Raw genomic sequence first — 22,841 nt, 5'->3', positions numbered from 1 at the left:
GTAGAATACTAAAATTCCCTAAATTTGTATCATTTAGCAATAAGGTAACTTTAGGAGGTGATCATGATAGGTATAATAGAAAAAAAAAAATGTTCACTAAATGATTAAGTCTAAGATAGAGCCTAGAATTATGTAAGAGCCCCTTCCTGGTAGACCCTCTTCAAAGGACTCAAATCAGACATGAAGCAATTTGGGGATTTCCTACAATGACAAAATGATAGAATAAAATAAAGGTCTGTTATTTCTTTGCACAGTTGTTTGACTCTCATTATCAAGGTATCAAGGCAATAATCAAAGATTCAGAATTAGAAGGCTAAAAGGCACAGTTTACATACCCACACACTCAATTTTGTTTTGATTCCATGTTATTTGTATGTTGGGAGGATTTTGCTTGGTTATTTGTGTTCCAGTTTAGTTAAAGCAATATAAATGTTATTAAATATATTTTTTACTTGAATAAGAGTTTGCTTCTTTCATCCAAACTGGCTGTTAATCTCCAAATTTCAATGCCTTACGAGGAAGATAGAGTTAACCTATATACGTAGGATATAACTTTTTATTTTGCTGCTCAGAGAAAAATTTTTAGCACACAAGCACAAGTCTGGGGACTGGCAATGATTATGAGCACTTTCATTTCAATAAAACACCACTGCAGTTGAGACTGTGATCACCAGGGAAAACAACTACCGGAGTTCTAGCCAACGCAAGAAAGGTGGAACTGGTCAGCTGATCTGCAACTCATTTATACGCAGTTTCAACTAATGATTTATAACATTAAGTGATAGCTGACCTTCCAAAATCAAAGGCAAATGTTGATATTCATTTTTTTAACTGAGGAAAATAATGTGTGGAGTAAATAAATTCTTTCTACTAATTTATATATAAATTATACATAAACATACACTTCTCTCCCTCTCCCTCCCTCCCTGCCTTTCTCCCCTCTGCCTTCCTCCTCTCCCTCCTTCCTCTCCTCCTTCTTCCTCTTCTTCTTCTCCTTCCCCCTCCTCCTCTTTCTTCTTCTCCTCCTTCCCTTTCTTCTTCTCCTTTTCCTCCCCCTCCTCCTTCTTCTTCTTGTCTGTCTCCCTACCTCCTTATTCCGTCTAGGAGGAAGAATTTCCTCTGCCCTTCAAGGTCCTTTCAGCTGGACTAAGAATCAAATTAAACAAAATCAGGTTAACAAGAGAAAATAAATTTTCATTTCATATGTACAGGGAATCCACACAGACATGGAAATTCCAAAGACAGGCAAAATGAGGTATATATGTCATTCTGAACTTAAAGAGAAGGGTGTAGGGGTCTGGGACTTCAAAGGGATGGGATGCAATTCACAAGAAAATGAAAAAGAGTGAATGTTTGGTAAACAAATGTTTGTTGGGCCACTCAGAAACAATGGGACACCAAGGACCCTGATCAAACAGGTCTTGCTAGGCTCCCCCCTGTCTACTACACCTAGTTCCCATTATAATGTAGTTATCTGTGGTGATAGCTCTCTTTCTGGAACAAGTCCTCCATCTAGATTCTTTTTAGGGGCACCAGGGTGGCTCAGTTGGTTGCCCGTCAGACTCTTGGTTTTAGCTCAGGTCATGATCTTGCAGTCGTAGGATCAAACCCTGCATGGGGCTCATGCTCAGTGCAGAGTCTGCTTCAGATTCTTTCTCCATCTCCCTCCCACTCTACCCATCCCTGCTCATGCTTGCTCTTTCTTCCCCTCTCTCTCTAAAATGAATAAAATTTTTTTTTAAAAAATGAATACATTCTTTTTAGACAATTGTGGAGGAAGTTAAGAACTTTTCCTGAATCTACTAGGTTTTGATTGCCTTTAACTCAAAAATAATCTTCATGCCAAAGTGTCCCATGTTGGGGCAGTCTGCCCTTGGTCCCCACAACTCCCTCTCCCATTTTCTATATCTTTTCCCCCATTCCTCCCCCTCCTTCCTCTTCTTCTCTAACCCCCAGGCCCCAGAAATAAAAGCTTGCTTTTAAAACGTCACCTTTATTTGCCACAAATGAACTGAACACTTACTTCCAAATTGTCATGACTAGAAAGTCCTGGGACTCATTGGTCAGACAAGTTTCTGCTTCATTAAAGGAACCGTTGCCCATTGTTCTCAAGTCATGACAGGAGAAATGCACTCAGTGGTTTTACTAGAAGACCAACTCATTTCTTACCTGTTTGATTTTTACTGCCACCCAACACGATAGTTGCAGGCTGCCACTGACCATTAGCCACATCTACATCTGTCCTGCATTCTACCCAGTGCTGCAGATGGCTGCCACACTCCCTGGAATGCTTTGAATGAGCCGGCCTCCCATGACAACAGTAGGCCACAATCAAGGTCCTAACAAGGAGGATCTTTATGCCTTGATCACAATTACTTAAAAATCTTAAAGATTTACTATACATTGATTCCTGTCCATACAGGACTCCCAATTCTGCTTCTGCATGGTTCACATTATGCATGTTATCATTTCCATGCTTTAGAGTAAAGTTTCTAGATTCTTTACATGAAAGAAATTTAGAATACAAAATTTTGAACTGGGTATCAAAATGCAGCTGGTGGCGTGGTTGGGAGTATAGTGAGCATAGCTGCCTTCCAAAATGCAGCTTGTGGGTGGGGGTAGAAAAGGGTATTTCTTCTTTAAAATTATACATGTGGTCCCTCCTGAAATAACAGCATAACTGCATCATTTTATAAACCACGAGTGGGTAAGCACCCCAGCAAGACACAACATGCACCCACTTAGCAAAACATCTGCTGACCCCTGGAACTCACCAAGTATATTCGAGCATCAAATCCAAAAGCGAAGACAGGGCTTTTAATTTGTAGCCTTTTGTATGTTAATATTTTATTTTCCCCTTATGAATATCATATTTATTTATGTGCATTTTGTTCCTTTTAATCTGGTGGCAGCACTGTGAAATATCACAGGCCTTTCACTCTGTATTTCGCTAACAAGCCAACCAGGTACAAACAGGATTTTTATATCCATTTGTAAATTTTAGTTGGGGGCAGTTGAGAGAAGGAAAAATAAAAAGACAAATACTACATTTGTGTAAGGTTTAATTCACATCACTTGTACGATACTGTGCTGTTGGCATGTGTCTTAATAAATAGGCTTCAAAAAGAAATTATTGCAATGTAAAAATAGTTTCACTGAATTCACGTGCTTTTTACTGTTCCCAGGTCTCAAAGTGGCTTTTAAAATGATTTTTCAGACTCTTAGAGCTCTGTACCCCATATTGTGATAGGATACATTTCTCTGCCCTGCTCCCTAGAGTGGAGCTGGAGTGAAGGGAGGCTGCGAGAGCTTGGCACCATTCTAGTCTAAAAGAGGCCCAGCTTGAGAGATTCACTGTTGTTGCCAGAAAAAAAAGGAACATGAGAGATTGAAGTGTCAAAAGAAGCTGGGGAGTTTAAGCCTGAGAAGAAAACCCACAAATTAACTAGCTAACTTACCAGATAGATAGGCAGGTCAACTCTTGTTTATCCAACAGAAAATCTCTTGAGTGCCTAGCACACCAAGCACTATACAAGGCACTGGAAAACACTGCATGGAACAAAGTCAATGCTTCCACGGAGTTACAGTGTGGACTGTAATGTCCAAAATACATGTTACCTTGATACACTCCAAATTATGCCCATTCTCCAAAATTGGCCTGCTCTGAAATCTTCTGGCCTTCAGGTAGCTCTAGACAAATCTCAGTGTGGAGGAAGAGAAGGAGTCTAACAGAAGCATACAATTATGGACCCAAACCTTTTTCTCTAGGAATGTGTTGCAGTTTCAATGTCTTAGTTGTATATAGAATAACCACAGTCACCCCTACTGACAGCCTCCTGGCACATAATGAAACCACCTCACCAGCTTGGGATCCTGGATTCGGCAATATCAGGGGGAAAAAAAAAAATGCTGCTAGAAGTAGTAAACTAAAGCCCAATAATCTTACTTCCGGGTGGGAGGAGACGCTTTTCCTACGGGGAGCCTGCTGTAGTTAGTGCTGCTTCACGAATCTGCATGGCATTCTTGCGCAGCGGCCACGCTAATCTTTTCTGCATTGCTCCAATTTTAGTGTATGTGCTGTGGGAGGGAGAACTGTATTAGTGCTTGTTTTTGGATAGGTCCCTCACCAGGTACCAGCTTCTTACTGCCCTCTGCTGGTTAAATCTGAGTTCAGCCTTTTTTTTTTTTTTTTCAAGATTTTATTTATTAGAGAGATAGCGAGAGCAGGAACACAAGCACACAAGCAGGGGGAGCGGGAGAGGGAGAAGCAGGCTTCCCGCCAAGCAGGGAGCCCATGAGGGGCTCAATCCCAGGAGCCTGGGATCATGACCTGAGCTGAACGCAAAGGCTCAACAACTGAGCCACCCAGGCGCCCGGAGTTCAGCCTTTTTAAACTTGTGTTTTAACCAACTGCTATTTTTTTTTTAAGATTTTTATTTTTTGACAGAGAGAGCGAGAGAGGGAACACAAGCAGGAGGAGTGGGAGAGGGAGAAGCAGGCTTCCCACCGAGCAGGGAGCCCGATGCGGGGCTCGATCCCAGGACCCTGGGATCATGACCTGAGCTGAAGGCAGACGCTTAACTGAGCCACCCAGGCACCCCAACCAACTGCTATTTTAGTAGACAAGTAAATAAATGCACTTGTTCACAAAACATTATTTTTTTTAATTTTTATATTAGTAGTACTTAATATTAACCCAAAGAGAGCCCTATACCATTATCTCGTTTCTTTAAATATGTTTTCTTACTACAAAAGCAATACATGTTGAAGAAAAAATAAGCAAAAGGTAAACCAAAAAACCCACCTTCTCAGAAACCACTAAAACCTTGATGTATATCCTTATTTTTTTTACAAAATATGGTCCTATTGTACATTTTGAATATTGCTTTAAAAGTATATGAACAAATGTCCTTCATATTGTCCGTTTTTTAGGCACCATAATATCCCATTATGTAATTGTACATTTTAATCATTCTCCTACTTTAATGCCAAAAAGTATATTCTCATAGCCCTGTGATATATTAATAGCTATAATCATGCTTTCCCTTGCAATCCGTCAATAAATGTGTGCTCTTAACTAAGGGCATTCTGAATTGATGCTGTACAATTTTTTTTCCTTTATCATCAAAAACTGAGTAGTTAACAGAACCTCTTGGATTGGCAGGGCCACGGGATGATCACCAGTCTCTCCACCTTCACATATTTCACAACCCAGTTTAGTTCATAAAGAGACTTGAAAGAGATTTTCTACCTATAGAAGTACTTCTCTCTCTCCTCTTCGGCACTTTCCCTGTCCAAACCTAATTTGCTGCGGAAACCAATTTAGGAATGCAGTGATGATGGGGACTATGGAGTCAAAGAATAAAAGCAGAGGGATACTCTTAAGGAATGCTTCATGCAAACCAGGAAAAAGCTTAGAAAATTGCCCCTTTTGTGTAAAGAATCCTCAGGATCACCTTCCTCCCTCATTTCTAAGCCTTTCCAAGCAAAAGCCAGATTGTAATGCAACCTCAATCAGCAGACTGTGGTTAGGTAGTGCAGGGTTTAAACAGTTGACTGAAACACCTTGCTGGTGATACAGTTTGAATTTAGGTGTGCTTGTGCTATTTGAAGCATAAGCCTGTTTTTTTAAAAGGACGCAAAACTTTTCCCCCTGGGGAATGAACATCAATCTGAATCCTTCTGGACACTCTGATGCATTAATATGTAGCCCAAGTCCCAAATGCCTGACCACTCTCTGGAAGATTAATCTTCAACTTTGACCTCCATCACCCCTCTGCCCCCAGCACCTGGCAACCAGCAATGAGTCATACTTCACCCAATAGGTTCTCTGAGAGAGCCTGGCAGCCACCATCTTGGACACCTCCTCAGCCAGGCCATGATGCCTCCATTGGTCTTGCCGGAACTTAACTGCCTGGAAGTTCTGGCTTGTGGATTGAGCTTTCTGAGGACTGGGAAGACAACGCCTTAGCCCTCTCAGCCCGTCCTATCATCCACATGGAGTGATGAAAACTGTGATCCTATTTCCCTTCCTTGGCTAAATATCCTCACCTTCCTTCTCTGTGGGTCTCAGGAGTACATCAAGAGGCATTAAAAGCTTATTTGAACATATCCCTTGAACCATCTAAAACTCTGCCTACACAATGGTTCCGTTGCCTCTATAACCCAGTTAAAAATGAACGAATTCCTGTTAACAGACACCAACTTAATACACCCGTCATTATTCCACTATGGATGTCCTGGGTTTTTTTTTTTTTAAAAAAGCCATTTAAAGTGGCTTACCAAAAACACATGTAACAGAAATTTTAATAAAACCAGGACCAAGCAAAAATTTACAAAGTAATAATAGAGTTAAGGACAAAGAAAACGGAGTATTTGGCTTGGAGGCTTCTTACAGCCAAAGTGAACAGGAATGCCCAAGTCTCACTGACCATAGGAGCAAGAGAACAGTATAGTGCTTGGCTCAGGTATGTTTGGGTCCATGAGGGAAGTCCTCAATGAGTGCACACAGCAACTGGTTTCACAAAACTATCATTTTCCCAGTAAAAAAGGACACCTGCTTCGGCCTTAGCACTTTAGCATGGATGAGCTGCCTTGTGAATCCCATATAAGCTATACAGACCAATCACAATCTTAAGGTTGAAGTTACATTCGAACTGGGTTTTGAAAGATAAGTAGACTGCCAGAGAAAATTGCAGTTCAGGCAGAATGAGCTCAGAGAGCTACCATGAAAGCAGCGTGGATGCTAAGTCAAAGTGAGCAGTCACTCAACAGCGTTAAAGTTAGTTGAGCAGCTACTGCAGTCCACGAAGTCTGTGATGACTATACAACATAAAGAGCAGAAGCAGAGGACGCCTGACGTCTCCGCCTTGAAAACTGGTAAATGCTTGGTGCAAAGCCTGATACACTAGATACTCAGTAACTACTTACTTCTAACTGACCACATTTTATGATCAAGTTCAGTTTGAGGTATACAAAAGTTGAGGTACAAGTGAGTGTTCACAGGGTGCTCCCTAGTGCACACCATTTGTCTAGAATGGACCAAAACTAAAACAGAACTCAGATTTAGAAAAAAGGAATCCAGGGCAGAAGCTACAGGAAAGGTCCCAGGAAGGCTGCACAGAAATAGGGCCACAGCAGAACTGTAGTTCTAGTGGAAAGGGATAAGGGACCAAAGAGGAAGTGTGGCATAGTGTTCAAGTATGGACAGAAGTTATTCTAGAAAATGCAAGAGGGTAAGAGAAAAAGGCTGTGAAGTTATTGAATTTGACCATAAAGGTCTTGGTGACCACACGGACATTTAAGAGGACAAAAGCCAAAATAACAAAAGCAAATGAGGATAGAAACCATCTTGAGTAGTATTTTGAGGAACAGCCACAGCAATGAGTAGGCTTTCCACCTGAGGGGTCAGTGGATATGCAAATACCAAAAAATACCCAATGCTATCTAAGTCAAGGTGGAAGGTTAATATTCAGTTCGGCTTCGGTTTTCCCAAAACACTAATCTCAAAAGAAGCCTGAGTGAAAAAATGGAAATGCAGTGCTGTACTCCGCCATCCTCCCTAGCACAAGCTACAGAATTCCCAAACTGTCAAACCTAAGACAATGTTAGAAAAGAAGGTCTTGGCTACTGCATCAACAGCTCAAACAGTGCCACATACACTAGGACTCAACTGTTTGCTTCATAGATGTTGATATAAACCAGATTTCAAAGCAAATAGAAGTCCTTTCCTTAGAAATGCCAGATAGCTTGGGTTTACATTTAATGGTAGCAGATGGACCCCAGGGTACACTATCTAAGGACACTATCCTTAAGGCTTTATGAACTACATTAGCTTTAGGGCTTTTGAGGCCATTCACTCCACAGTAGGTACCATGCAGAGAACAAGCAGCCCTTAGTGATACCAGAGGTTGCTACATTATCTAAAAGGTTGCTACATTACCTAAAAGCAAGCTTTAGAAAAGGCTTAAACCTATAAATTCTCAACATACAAAAAAAAAAAATACAAGTGAGCATTCAAAACCAGATCTGGCTCCCATTTAGCTTCATGTGCCCCCATAACTATACAGCAGTACTAGGAAACTAGGTAGAGAAATTCAAAGTATCCCCTAGCTCCAGTAATTTAGCAAGGATTTGGACTGTAACATTTCCATTAATCCTAATTCATGCTTGCACCAACTTGGCCCAGGCCTGAAATACATGGGTCATCACTGACTCTCCCTATGGAGATTGAGACTTGAGTATACTGAAGCATATCCTGCTTCCACACTTAACACTTAAGTAACACCAAGGGTTAACAAAAGCCACGGACACGCTGACCTTTTCCAATGGGTACATCCATATGCACATCTGGACATCCTGTGTGTCCCACAGCCTAAATCCAAACCTGACCACCTTTGTACTTTTCTTTGATCAACTTGTTCAGCTTTTTCAACCTGCCATCAAGCTGCAGGATTACAAAGTTAACACCCACACCATGACTAGCCTTGGCCCATTTCTCCAGGTCCTAGGGCTGTCTAGTCTTCATTGTGACCAATAGCACACGTAAGAAATGCTGGCTGTCAATCACTATAAGGCTATCCTTACTTAGGTCATCCTGTTTTCAGTTGCTAACACTTTAGTCACTGACCCATTAGAGTAGGCTTTCATTTAGAAACCAGGAGGAGACAAATAGATTTCCAGTTATTTTGCTAATTCTACAATGATTATCTTTTCTCTGTTGCTAACAGGGACCTTATTCTATTGCTCCAAATTAAAAAAAAAAAAAAAAAACAGGTGTGGAACAAGAACCAAGTTTATTTGTTCATTTCTTGCACTTGAAGTATTCCTCGATGACATCCTTCGCCTGAGACTCTTTGCCATAGTCCTAAAAAATAATTTAAAAAGATTTTAAATTAAGATTTACAAACTCTACCAAGTTGTTAGCACTAGTTATATTGAAGCTTTACAAAATTACTTGTCTTATGAAAGTGTTTCCATCATTAAAATTTCTTATAGCCATTTTCAGGGACCTTAAGGACTTCAAGGTCTTTAAGGCTCGTAACATGGCATTCCTATTGCCAGCGTTTTCTCAATTTCTGCAGAAACACATTCAAGTAAGCAGATTAATTGGCTGGCTTAATTACAGTCTATCCTCTACTCAAAGGCAGAAAAGGAGATTTTCAAATGTTGAAAATCACACATTTCTTAGGACATTCCCAACTTCCTGAAAAATTAGAATTCTGCACAGAATTATGCAGCTCCCAACACAACTTTCACCCCAGAAATAAGTACTGACTTACCTTAACCACCACACAACTGCAACCAACCACTTTACGGGGTTTTCCCTCTCTGTCAATTTTACAGAGGCCTACCCATTCCCCTAGTTTCTTGTTGTCATCAACCTATTGAGATGAATTAAGAAAAAAAGAAAAAAAATCACCACATTAGCAAACATTAATGCTACTGACAATAAATCAGACCGAAAGGGTAGCTGTAGTCAGATAGGGTGACATGGCAGTTTCCTCATGGCAATTCAGTAGAGGGAGCCAGTTGTCATCATGTACAGCCCCAAGATCACCTAAAAGCACTCTACCTCACCTCTGTTCTATACCAACACCAAAATTAGCAATTAGTTCTGCAGGAATAGAACATTTCTGTTACTAGCTTTACAGTCCAAGAATACAAGTCTAGGTGATGTTTTTCACACCACCAGAAAGCAAAATTTACTGATCTTTACAAAATTTACTCATCAGATAAAACAGCATTAATCAAGACATAACCCTAACTGGCTCAATTTTCATTAAGCTAAAGCATCTCTTAATTCAGATAAATAGGTAACTTACCTTGATTAGGTTGATTTGGTGTTCAGCACAAAGGGCCTCCACCAACTTGACATACATAGGCTCATCACAGTTGGATGCAAGCACACAAAGATGGGCCTGGCGCCTGAAACGCAAAATCCAGTTTAAGCTAAAACTCAGGTCTGAATCTACTACTCTCGGAACTTTTACAAGGGATTTATCTTTGCAATCACTGGCAAAACACAAGCAACACCCCACTGGAGAATACATTGCTTCAGTTTGAGGAACCTGTTAAAGAGCATAGATCCACTCATCGACAAAATCAAGCCTCCAGTAACTCCCCAAAATACTGAATTTATATAGAATTAGTTACCAATTTGTGGGCAAAGCAGTATCATGCTTTCTTGCAAGCCACTTAAAACACGTTTACAAGCTATCGTGTGAAACACAAACTACCACTATTAAGAGTTGTTACCCAGAAATTAGTATGTGCAGCACTGCCATTGCATAAACAGTGCAGGGGACACGTCAGGACCTGAAGGATTTCCAACAAGAGCGCTATTCCCGGTGGATTCAAGTGGCTAGTCTACACCAAAGTGAGTTAAATGAACTTAAATTTACTGTCTAACAAATTCTTAAAGTGCACTAAAATTCAGCTTAAATAGTTAACACGTGCAGTTATTTTGCCCATACAGCCAGCCCAAGAACTAAACGGATGTATTTACAAATGCTCCATATTTTTTATTTCTACAGCTACTACTTTCTCATTTGAAAGTCCAGGTGCTTCTGCAACATTAGCTTAAATTCCCTAGTTTAATATGATGGTTCGGTTTTTGTAAACTGCCAAATGAGGATTCTTATCTATCCTTTAATCGAAATTAGCCCCACAACGTACAGGTTTGTCAGACTGTTATGTTTCACTCATAAAAAGAGTGAAGGGGTATCCGACAATTTAAGTCATCATTCAAACACTGTAGTTAAAAAATTCAAATACTCATTCCCATTCCAAACAGAAACCCACAAACTCTGTGGGCTACATAGATCTGAGTTCTGATACCTTTTCCTAGGTTTCCTGTAGGACGGATGCCATTCAGAACTTTTGTGCTAACACCATGAACTTCACGCTTTCTTGGTTGCAGTTTTGTTCCGGTTCCAACAACCCACAGTATTGAGACTGATACACGTACTTGTCTAAGGCTTTGGCAGCTTCGCGAATTCCACGTGCTAGGCCATCGTGGATGAGGGCGGTCTTCAGCACCTCTTGTAAAGCAGTATTAACGTCCATTACACCTCCAGCAGCAATGCTGAAATGCAGCAAATCAAGTGAAAACCATCAGTAAATTCCCCACACAACACTTAAGACCCTGGACTCAATAATCATAGGAGACACATCAGGTGCCGTCCGTTAAGGCGCCGCGGCCTACCCTGACCCCGCACCGCCCGCTCACTGTCCACGCCCTCCCCGCACCAGACCCCCACCCTCGGCTCACCCTTCCTCGGCCATGGCGGTGGATTACGAGTGTAGCCGAATCTTGACTGCACTGTAATACAAAAACAAAGAGAAACCAGTTAGCTAAAATAGCTCAGCCAAAAACCAATCCCCGCCAAAAGCGACAAACGCACCACAACTACGACCCCAACCTCGTTCAACTCACCGCGACCTTCCGCCTCCGCACCACTCGGCGGCGGCAGGGAAAGAGGTCGTACGCGTCCGCATGACGGTATTTAAGGGCTTCCCAGGACCCCTGTGCGCATGTGCACTCCTTTTCATGAAAGAGGTGGCTCTGGTGGTGCCGGGCCTCAAGAATTTCTGTTTCCGGATAGAGGCGGTTCTGAGACAAGAGTATTCCTAGTCTTCTGACTCTGCACTGCTGGTTATTGACACGCGCAACAGGCACCAACGCGGGCAGCCTCACACCACCCTTCCCCGCCGGAGGCGTGGTCTACGGAGGCCCAGAAAGCTCGTTCTACGGAGCGCGAGAGGGGCCAAGCGCGTCTGCGCTGTCTCGTTAGGTCTCTGGCCCTTCATTTCCTCGCTAAGTCAGTTTTAACTTTTGTCACACTACCTTGTAATTTTTTGTCGACCTCCCTAATTGGGCCTTCCTGCATGGCACGCTCTCCTTTCGCTTCTAAGTCTCTGTAAATGTCTGCGAATGTGTCGTTTTGTGGGTGATCCACATTTGTTGTGAAACGAAAGCCAGCACGTTTTCAATACTAAGCACGTGGTAAATTCCACTTTACCGGTGATGTGTTAGTAGAGTGGAACCTTAGGTGGTTCGTTACGGTTTCTAAACGTAGTTGGTTCTAAATGAAATTTTTTCTTTCTTTTTTTTTAACGCTAGATTGTCCCCTAAATTCGTAATCCCGTGCAAATCGGGATTCAATAGGTGCATTAAAAACGCCTACAATGTGCCAGACACAGGAACTGGGTCCGGAATAACAGTGATGAGAACGTGGTCTTTGAGAAATCCGGAATTAATTTTGCCATGCAGGACTGGCGGAGTTAGACGTGGAATCTGAGGACCCTAGAACTCTTACTACCAGAAGCAGCCTTTTGAATTTTGCATTTATTGGCCATTCTCCTACGCCCATTTCAAAACGCAAATATATGAAATACGGCCGCGTATTCTCAGCACAGTCTCTCTTTTTTTTTTTTTTAACTTCCTCTCCTGACAAGTCTCCAAGCCAGTCAGCAATTAGGCTTTTGATAAGTGCCGGTACCGTGGATAAAGTGAGACGAGTGCTGTGAGAAAACAGAAATGAGTAACATGAGTGCGGGGCAGAACTAACCAGAACAACAGAGACATACTGGAATTTTAGTAAATTTATATAGTTCATTTTTACCTTTTTGAATGCTTACAGATTTTCGTTTTTAAAGTGTTGAGCTGTTTCTATTCGTAATTCATCCTAAAAGGCTGCTCACTTATTTGTTGATTTAATTACCTATTGAACATTTGCTTAAAAAAAAAAACTACGGAGTTTATAAGAATGAGATTTATTTCTGCCGCTCTCACAGATTGTAGTAGGATTAAGATTCGAACCAAAGATTAGAATACCTAAACGCCACAGGGAAGGTACAAAGTGGCATGGGGGTTTGAGAGTGGGGATGATGTGGAAAGATAAAGGTGAATTTGAGTCTGTGGCAACATTTGAAATGGGAAAACAACAACAAATGAAAGGGTTCCAAAGAGGGAGCATGAGAGAAAAGGAGAGGGTATTCTAAGAGAAGGAGAGAGTGAGGCAAAGGCACAGATGCCTCCTTTGCTTTTTTGGAAGTTATCACACCACCCTTGTATTTTCAAAAGAGAATGTGGTAGTTTCAGCAATTTCTAATTATCTAAAGTTAATAAAATTTAATGTGCTAAGCATTAGATTTCATATCCGATTTCTCCGTGCCTTCCCAAAACAAATCTTAGAGAGAAGGCAGAGAATTTGGTAAAAACTCAAGAAACATAAAAGGGGATAATAATTTGCAAACAATGTATTTATACAGAGAGAAAACAATTAAGTACCTTTTCGCTTGGTTGTTCATTTCTGTCTTCTAGCAGCTGGTAGTCTTATGTAGATTCAACTATCATGGGCCTATGCCTTAATATTTCACCTTATGAATACCTTTTCTATCAGTTGTAACCCTCTTTCCTTAGAACCAGACCAATTTTTTTTTTTTTTGAAGTTCTAGTATATAGCTGTTTTTAATCCTAGGAATGAACTTAAAGGACACAGTGGTGATTCAAGGATTCTTTAAATTTTCTTAGTTCACTTGCTTAAGGTTACCTCCTCTCAATTTTAGATATTGCCAAAGGTGGAAGACAATACTACAGAGACTAAAGGCCAGAGTCACTCTTATACCAGCAGATTATAATACTTATAAAAAGTACACAAATGAGCATCTGAAATACCCATGAAAGGTAAATTCTAAAGTTTGTTTTAGGAACAAAAAATAATAGTAAGTGATTTTGCTTAGCACTTTCTATGTGTCAACTAATGTGCTAAATTATTATGTTTTCTCCCTTGATTGTCCTTGAGACCCTACATGGTAGTGGTGGTATTAGCCTCCTTTAACAAAGGAAGGAAATAAGCTTAGAGAGTTGCTCAAGCTCACACAGCTAGTAAATGCAGACACTGGTATTTGAGCCCAATGGACTTCAAAAGCTCATGCTTCCAACCCCTCATCCATTTGAATGATTGCCCAAATGTGGATGATCACAGAATTCAATAACTCTTCACATCTGAAGTTGGGAACAATGCAACTGGTTCTACTTCATTGTGCTAAAAAGCTGGATAGATGGAGAAAGGGAATATTGCAGTGTTGGGCAGAAAAAGAGAACAGTAGAAATTTGCATTCCTGATCTTAGTAGATATTTTATTAGTTTGCTACAGTTGCCACAACAAAGTATCAAAACCTGGGTGACTTAAACAATAGAAAGTTATTATCTCACAGTTCTGAAGGCCAGTAGTCTGAAATCATGGTGTCTGCATGGTTGGTTCCTTCTAAGGCTGTGAGGGGGAATCTGCTCATTCCTGACTCCTAAATTCTGGAGGTTTGCCAGAAATCTTGGTGTTCCTTGGCTGTGGCAGCATAATTCCATCTTCACATGATATTCTCCCTGTCTTTGTCCAATTTTTTTAATAGGGATACTAGTTATCTTTTTTTTAAAGATTTTATTTATTAATTTATTTGAGAGAGAGAGAGAGCGAGTGAGAGAGAGCACAATGGGGGAGGGGGGGCAGAGGAAGAGGGAGAAGCAGACTGCTGGCTGAACAGGGAGGCCGCTGAGGGAATCTGAGATCATGACCAGAGCAGAAGGCAGATGCTTAACCAACTGAGCACCCCAGGTGCCCCAAGGATACTAGTTACCTTGTATTAAGGGCCCACCCTACTCTGTTATGACCTCATCTTAACTAATTACGTTTAAAACAATCCTCCAAATAGGGTCTTGATATCTGGTGTTGGGGGTTAGGACTTGAACACATGTATTTCAGGGAAACACAATTCAGCCTATAACAGATGTTAGAAGAAGAGATATAGGACAGATTAAGTGATAGAAAAGATCTTTGAGTTAAACTACCGCAAACTAACTTGGAAGATCAGAGCTGGGAAGAGAAGCTGGGTCAGGGCCCATTAAAGATTTTATATCTTGGAGTGATGGGGACCAGCTGAGCTGAGTTCAAATTTCAGCTCACTCTGTGGCCTTGGGCAAATTACTTTTCTGAGCCAGCAAAATCCTGGTAATACTATAAAATTTTGTGAAGATTAAATGGGATGGTTGTTTAAAGTGTTTACCACTGTGCCTGTGGATGTAGTTATTTATCTTATAGAGAACTTCATATAAAAATATATGGAGGGGCGCCTGGGTGGCTCAGTCATTAAGCATCTGCCTCCAGCTCAGGTCATGATCCCAGGGTCCCCCTTGTTGGGCTCCTTGCTCAGTGGGGAGGCTGTTTTTCTCTCTCTCTCTGCCGCACCCCCTGCTTGTGCTCTCTCTCTCTCTGTCAAATAAATAAATAAAATCTTTAAAAAAAAGAAAGAAAATATATGGAAAGGTTCTTAAGTATTACTTTTTCTTGCCCTAAACCACCCAGCACCTGGTACAGTGACTTGCATATTGGAATAACCGAACTAATGTGTACTGAGTGAACACATCAAATTAAATAAGTTTAAAGAAGCAATTGGGTAGATGGCATACCTAAAAGAAAGCCATGTTGAAAACTATAGATAACTACAGAACTAGAGCGAGATAAATTAACATCTCTTGTGAATTAGTGGGAGGTTTTGGGCATCCCAGAAAACCACATTTAATTTGAAAACTTTTTAAATGTCCCTACTTTGGGGGATAGAAAATAAACCCAATGGGTGGAAATGGGAGCTAAGAAATAGGAGAAAACTCAGGAAATATTATCCTGCTGCAGCTCAGGATCATATAGGCCTAGTCTTGGCTTAGGTAGCATGTGGTTTTAAACATACTACAGAAAATTAGTTGTAGCTGAAGAGAGGTTTAGGCCAAAGAAGATAGAATCCTATTATATCAAGGGAAGAATCAAAGGAGAAAGAAAAGTTGGTAAGAGGGAAGAGAATGAAAAAGAAAATAAGAAACGAGATGAATAAGAATGGAATAAATTAATAAAGACACCTGGTCATAGCTTGTAAAGTTAATATCTAAGGCCTGCAACTGGAAAACCTAGTTTATTAGAGGGGAAATGGTTATAGGAGAGAATGGGGCTAGATGATTAAAAAGCTGAGTATGAAGCCTATGTTAACAGCTTACATATTTTGCAGGTTTGTGTGATTCTCATCTAACTTTTCGTAAGTCTTTTTTTATAAAGATTTTATTTATTTGTTTGACAGAGAGAGAGAGAGTGAGAGAGAGAGCACAAGCAGGGGGAGCAGAAGGCAGAGGGAGAAGCAGGCTCCCTGCTGAGCAAGGAGCCAGACACAGGGCTCAATCCCAGGACCCTGAGATCATGACCTGAGCCGAAAGTAGCCGCTTAACTGACTGAGCCACCCAGGTGCCCCAAACTTTTCATAGGTCTTACTAAGAATGTTTGCTCTGTCCTTGTTGTTATTGCTACCAGATGCTCCCCAGAGCTCTTTGGGTGCTGTTGCTTCTTGCTACAGCGCAGATTCAGAATTAGTGGGAACTGAACATACTGAGGAAGATAATTAGAGATAACGCTTAAGATATGTGAATAAACTAATTATAAACCAGCAACACGGGTAATTTAAAATGAAAAAGAGTAGTAGCCAATAGAGCAAACCCTAAATTCACATTAAATGTATTCACTTGGGATACAAGGAGGACCTGAGTGTGTAGACCTCCAGATCCCAATGCTGCTTTCTTTAGACTAGATCTGCTGTTGTCTGTGTAACATTTCTTTTGAATAATGGGTCCTGATGCTCTAAAATGTGTTCGATGGCTGCAGTTTTTATTAGAGAACCACTGGAATAAAACCAGGACGACTCTTGTCCTTAGAACTAGAGCTACATTAAAGAGAGAAAAAAGTCCTAGTCACCTAACCAGTTCTAGCCCCAAACAATGAAGTTAAAAGGCAGACTGATGATTCAAGAATTCTTTATGTCGACTCCTTCCCTCTATCATTTTCTGACTCTGTAGCCTTGGTCAAAATGCTCCTAGTCTCTTCAGGTGCCTCGTCTGCAAAATGTAGTGGGGAATTGAATGAGATGCTCTTAAAGACTCTTGGTTTGGACATTCTATACTATCATTTTGCAACAATAATTTTAACTTCTAGTAAATGCTGAACACTTATGCAGTCTGCTCTATTCATTTTTTGATATCATAAGACTTCAGCACATGACACTCAGTTATAGCTGATGCCAACTCTCCTCCTGTGTATACAAGTTATAGATGATCTCTTTATTTGTAAATGACGGTTGTTGCTTTCTTATATTAGAATAAGAAAGCATGTTCATTGTAGAAAATTTGGATAATACTGTATCAATTATAGTTCTTTGCATACAACTGAATGACCTATGGCCAACATTAAAAAAAAATGAATCTACCGATAAGCTATTAGATGGCTCAGAGAATTAAAGGGTTTGCTGAGTAATCAAGTTTGAGAAATAGTAGAAACAGGATGGTTCTAGGAATCTTGGTTATAGGAGCTATGGAAAGTCTCGTAAGGCAGTTCTTCTCAAACTGCCTGACTATATGGAGATTTTTCACCCAATCCAGCACATAATAAAATACAACACAACTCCTAGGGGCTTCTGCAAGACTAACCATCTTGCAGATAACAAATGTAAGCTTAAAAAATTTCAAACAATTACCTAAAGACACTGAACAGTAACCAAAAGTAGACAGAACTGGGGGAGGGAGGGTGAGGATGGTGGTCAACACTTGAAAAAAAGAATGGCAGTGGCTAACCTCCCATTTTTATGGCTTTTAGTATAAGGGCAGACCCCAGTCAGTGCCACATGGGGCAACTAATTGTCAAAATTTTGTTTTACTTCTTAGAAAATCAGAGAGCAGAGTTTAGAGCAACCACATCTACTAGAAATGGAGGTTCGGGGAAAATCCCAGAAAGGAGAGACTCTGAAAAAGGAAAACCACTATTCTATGTATTAACTCTGTCTAAATGGCTGGCTTTTAAACTACACGTATGTGGGGCAGATTCTTAGCAATGTAGCCAAGGTGAAACAAATGCACAGCAATTTCAGCTGCTTCCTACTGGGGAAACATATAAAGTCTAAGTCAAGGCAAGTTAAATCTTGATAACATTTTTTTAAAAATCAATATTATTTGAAAGAAAACAACAGAATTCAGAGTCCGTGCCATGTATTACTCATGGTGCCCTTGATATGATATAAAATTATTACATATACTAAGAAACAGGAAAACATGACTCTTACACAAGAGAAAAGGCAATGTGGAAACTGAATCCAAAATAATCAAAATGTTAAAATTAGCAGAATTTTAAAGCACCTATTAAAATGTGCTCAAGAATGTAAAAAAACTAATTCTCATAATGAATGGACAAATAGGAAAAAGCATAAACTATAAAAGAAGATCAAATAGAAATCTGAGAAAAAATAAAATGTGAGAAATTTATTGGAAGGGCTAGCAGTAGGCTGAAGATGACAAAAGAAGGACTCAGTGAATTTTAAACAGTCTGAAATTATCCAGTGTGAAGAACAGAGAGAAAAACTATTGAACTGAAAAAAAGTGAATAGAGCTGCAATGATCTGTGGGACAAAATCAAAAAAATCTAACATATGTATAATTAAATGCATATTTCTAACATTTTTGCAATTGGAGTGCCAAAAGAAGACAAAGAATGAGATAGGGAAAAATATTTGAAAAAGTCATGTCCAAATCTTCCAAAATTTCATGAAACACATACATTTACAGTGCACCCCAAGAAGTATAAATACAAATAGAGAAGGAGGAGTTAAGATGATGGAGGAGTAGGAGGACCTTATGCTTGCCTCTTCCCTTGAACATAGCTAGATAATTCTCAAATCATTCTGGACACCCAGGAAATCAATCTGAGGACAGAGAGAACTACCTGCACAACTAGAGGGAGAAAAGAGGCCACACCATGGAAGGTAGGAGGGGCTGTGATGTGATTAAGGGGAGAAAAGAATTGTGGATGTTATGGAGAGGAGGGAGCCCTGATCACAGAGAGGAGAGAGAGAGAGAGCAGCATGTGGGGGATTGCATAAGAAAAGCACTTGACCAAAACACTGACTGAGAAAATGAGAAGGGCTAATTATAGCAAGTTTTTACAAGCAGCGCAGCTGAAAGTCTGGTTTTATTTATTTATTTTTTTAAAGATTTTATTTATTTATCTGACAGAGAGAGACACAGCGAGAGAGGGAACACAAGCAGGGGGTGTGAAGAGGGAGAAGCAGGCCTCCCGCAGAACAGGGAGCCCGATGCAGGGCTCAATCCCAGGACCCTGGGATCCTGACCTGAGCCGAAGGCAGACGCCTAATGACCGAGCTACCCAGATGCCCCGAAAGTCTGGTTTTAGAAGTCTGCATCATCACCAGAGTAAAGCCTGGTGGGCACAGCAATGCTCCTGTGAAGGAGATGGAGGACAGAGGTCAGAGAGTGGAAGCATCCTCTGAGGATCCCCTGGGTCCTCCTGGGAGAGACAGTTCCCCTTCTTGAAGTACATTTGGGAGAGGTGGCCCTGCCTCTCAGGGAACAAAAGAGTGGGAGGGCTTCACTGAACTGCTGCATTCATTAGCATACAAGAAGAGGCGCCTGAGGGTAACTAACCTGGATGCCAGCTTTTTGCTGTGTTTTAGCATAAACTCCAAGCCCTTGTGCAGTCCTGCGACTGCTATTCTGGGACAAACCACAGTGGGGCAAGACCATCCACCAGAGGACCAGCGCGGGTCCACACCATGCTCAGTCCCTAAATGAAGGAGAGATAAAGAGTTTCCCAGACACACAAAAACTAAAGGAGTTTGTGACCACAAAACCAGCCCTGCAAGAAATATTAAAGGGGACTGTGAGTGGGAAAGAAAGACCAAAAGCAACAAAGACTAGAAAGGAGTAGAGAAAATCTCCAGAAACAATGAATTTACAGGTAATACAATGGTGCTAAATTCATATCTATCAATAATCACTATGAATGTAAATGGACTAAATTCTCCAGGCAAAAGACATAGGGTATCAGAATGGATTAAACACACACACATACACACAAAATCAAGACCCATCTATATGCTGCCTGTAAGAGACTCATTTTAGACCTAAAGACACCTGCAGATTGAAAGTGAGGGGATAGGGAAACATCTATCATGCTAATGGGTGTGAAAAGAAAGCTGGAATAACCATGCTTATATCAGACAAACTAGATTTTAAACCAAAGACTATAACAAGAGATGAAGAAGGGCACTATATCATAATAAAGGGGTCAATCCAACAAGAAGATCTAACAATTGTAAATATTTATGCCCCAATTTGGGAGCATCCAAATATATAAATTAATTAATAACAAACATAAGGGAACTCATTAGTAATAATACAATAATAGTAGGGCATTTTAACACCCCACTTATAGCAATGGACAGATCATCTAAGCAAAAAACCAACAAGGAAACAATTGCTTTGATTGACACACTGAACCAGATGGACTTAACAGACACATTTAGAACATTTCATCCTAAAGCAACAGAATACACATTCTTTTTGAGTGCACAAGGAGCATTCTCCAGAATAGATCACATACTGGCTCACAAATCAGGCCTCAACAACTACAAAAAGACTGAGATCATACAAAGCATATTTTCACACCACATGCTATGAAACTTGAAGTCAACCACAAGAAAAAATTTGGGAACCCACTAATACATGGAGATTAAAGAACATCCTACTAAAGAATGAATGGGTTAACCAGGAAATTAAAGAAGAAATAAAGAAATACATGGAAACAAATGAAAACGAAAACATAAAAGTCCAAAACCTCTGGGATGCAGCAAAGCAGTCTTAAGAGGGAAGTATATAGCAATACAGGCCTACCTCAAAAAGCAAGAAAAGTATCAAATATACAACCTAACCTTACACCTAAAGGAGCTAGTAAAAGAACAGCAAATAAAACCTAAAGCCAGCAGAGGAAGGGAAATAATAAAGATTAGAGCAAAAATAAATGATATAGAAACAAACAAACAAAAAAAACCAGTAGAACAGATCAATGAAACTAAGAGCTGGTTCTCTGAAAGAATTAATAAAATTGATAACCCCCTAGCCAGATTTATCAAAAAGAAAAGAGAAAGGACCCAAATAAATAAAATCACAAATGAAAGAGGAGAGATCACAACCAACACCACAGGAATATGAACAATTATAATAAGAGTATATTATGAAAAATTATATGTCAACAAACTGGGCAATCTGGAAGAAATGGACAAATTCCTAGAAACCTACAAACTATCAAAACTGAAACAGGAAGAAATAGAAAATTTGAACAGACCTATAACCAAAGAAATTGGATCAGTAATCAAATATCTCCCAACAAAAAAAGTCCAGGGCCAGATGGCTTCCCAGAGGAATTCTACCAGACATTTAAAGAAGAATTAATACTTATTCTTCTCAAACTGTTCCAAAAAATAGAAATGGAAGGAAAACTTCCAAACTCATTCTATGAGGCCAGCATTACCTTGATTCCAAAACCACACAAGGATCCCACTAAAATGAATTACAGGCCAATATCCCTGATGAACATGGATGCAAAAAAAAAAAAAAAATCCTCAACAAGATACTAGCAAATCAAATCCAACAGTACATTAAAAGAATTATTCATTATGATCAAGTGGGATTTATTCCTGGGCTGTGGGGCTGGTTCAATATTTGCAAATGAATCAATGTGATACACCACATTAATAAAAGAAAGGATAAGACATATGATCCTCTGAATAGATGCAGGAAAAGCAATTGATGAAATACAGCATCCATTCTTGATAAAAACATTCAACAAAGTAGAGACATATATGTGGGGCATATATGAAAGACCCACAGCTAATATTATCCTCAATGGGGAAAAACTGAGAGCTTTTCCTCAACAGTCAAGAACAAGACAGACATGTTCTCTCTCACCATTGTTATTTAACATAGTACTGGAAGTCCTAACCTCAGCAATCAGACAACAAAAAGAAATAAACAGCATCCATATCAAGAAAGAAGAAGTCAAACTTTCACTATTTGCAGATGACATGATAGTCTATGTATAAAACCCAAAAGACTCTACCAAAAAATTACTAGAATTGATACACAAATTTAGCAAAGTTGCAGGATATAAAACCAATGCACAGAAATCTGTTGCATTTCTATACACCAATAATGAAGCAGCAGAAAGAGAAATCAAGGAATTGATCTCATTTACAATTACCCCCAAAACCATAAGATACCTAGGAATAAGCCTAACCAAATTAGTAAAAGTTCTGTACTCTGAAAACTATAGAACACTTATGAAAGAAATTGAAGAAGACACAAAGAAATGGAAGAACATTCCATGCTCATGGATTAGAAGAACAAATATTGTTAAAATGTCCATACTACCCAAAGCAATCTATACATTTAATGCAATCCCTATCAAAATATCACCAGCATTTTTTCAAACAGCTAGAATAAACAATCCTAATATTTGTATGGAACCACAAAAGCCAAAGCAATCTTGAAAAAGAAAAGCAAAGCTGGAGGCATCACAATCCTGGACTTCAAACTATAATACAAAGCTGTAGTCATCAAGACAGTATGATACTGGTGCAAAAATAGACACATAGATCAGTGTAATAGAATAGAAAACCCAGAAATGGACTCACAACTATATGGTCAACTAATCTTTGACAAACCAAAAAAGAATATCCAATGGAAAAAAGACAGTGTCTTCAACAAATAGTTTTGGGAAAACTGGACAGCTACATGCAGAAGAGTGAAACTAGACCACTTTCTTACATCACACACAAATATAAACTCAAAATGGATAAAAGACCTAAATGTGAGACAGGAAACCATCAAAATCCCAAAGAAGAACACAGCTAGCAACCTCTTTGACCTTGGCAGCAGCAACTTCTTGCTAGACATGTCTCCG

The 22,841-nt window shown here is 39.9% G+C and overlaps 1 protein-coding gene and 4 non-coding genes across 6 annotated transcripts; all 5 read right to left on the bottom strand.

Moving 5' to 3' along the window:
• Positions 1-3,986: 3,986 nt before the first annotated feature.
• Positions 3,987-4,093, bottom strand: LOC115943265 (U6 spliceosomal RNA). The gene has a single exon (XR_004077864.1). It is a non-coding gene; the product is annotated as a U6 spliceosomal RNA (small nuclear RNA).
• A 4,683-nt stretch (positions 4,094-8,776) lies between these two features.
• On the bottom strand, positions 8,777-11,564 carry LOC115943260 (small ribosomal subunit protein eS12). Of its 2 annotated transcripts, none has more exons than XM_081829030.1 (6): positions 11,438-11,564; positions 11,273-11,323; positions 10,970-11,086; positions 9,825-9,927; positions 9,282-9,383; positions 8,777-8,866 (listed from the first exon to the last, which is right to left on the bottom strand). In XM_081829030.1, exons 2-6 carry the CDS (start codon positions 11,284-11,286, stop codon positions 8,804-8,806), a joined length of 399 nt encoding a protein of 132 aa, XP_081685156.1. In that variant the 5' UTR covers positions 11,287-11,323; positions 11,438-11,564; the 3' UTR covers positions 8,777-8,803. The 2 variants fall into 2 exon arrangements, with proteins under 2 accessions (XP_081685156.1, XP_081685157.1); XM_081829031.1 differs by lacking the exon at positions 11,438-11,564 and adding an exon at positions 11,406-11,424.
• Positions 8,990-9,119, bottom strand: LOC115943266 (small nucleolar RNA SNORA33). The gene has a single exon (XR_004077865.1). It is a non-coding gene; the product is annotated as a small nucleolar RNA SNORA33 (small nucleolar RNA).
• LOC115939247 (small nucleolar RNA SNORD100) lies at positions 9,472-9,548 on the bottom strand. Its single transcript, XR_004074116.1, has one exon. It is a non-coding gene; the product is annotated as a small nucleolar RNA SNORD100 (small nucleolar RNA).
• On the bottom strand, positions 10,680-10,752 carry LOC115939246 (small nucleolar RNA SNORD101). Its single transcript, XR_004074115.1, has one exon. It is a non-coding gene; the product is annotated as a small nucleolar RNA SNORD101 (small nucleolar RNA).
• Positions 11,565-22,841: the final 11,277 nt, after the last annotated feature.

The sequence above is a fragment of the Leptonychotes weddellii genome, chromosome 8 (genome assembly GCF_054177405.1).
Source record: "Leptonychotes weddellii isolate Sample4059 chromosome 8, ASM5417740v2, whole genome shotgun sequence".
Taxonomy (NCBI): domain Eukaryota; kingdom Metazoa; phylum Chordata; class Mammalia; order Carnivora; family Phocidae; genus Leptonychotes; species Leptonychotes weddellii.
This window is presented reverse-complemented; position numbering and strand designations above follow the sequence as displayed.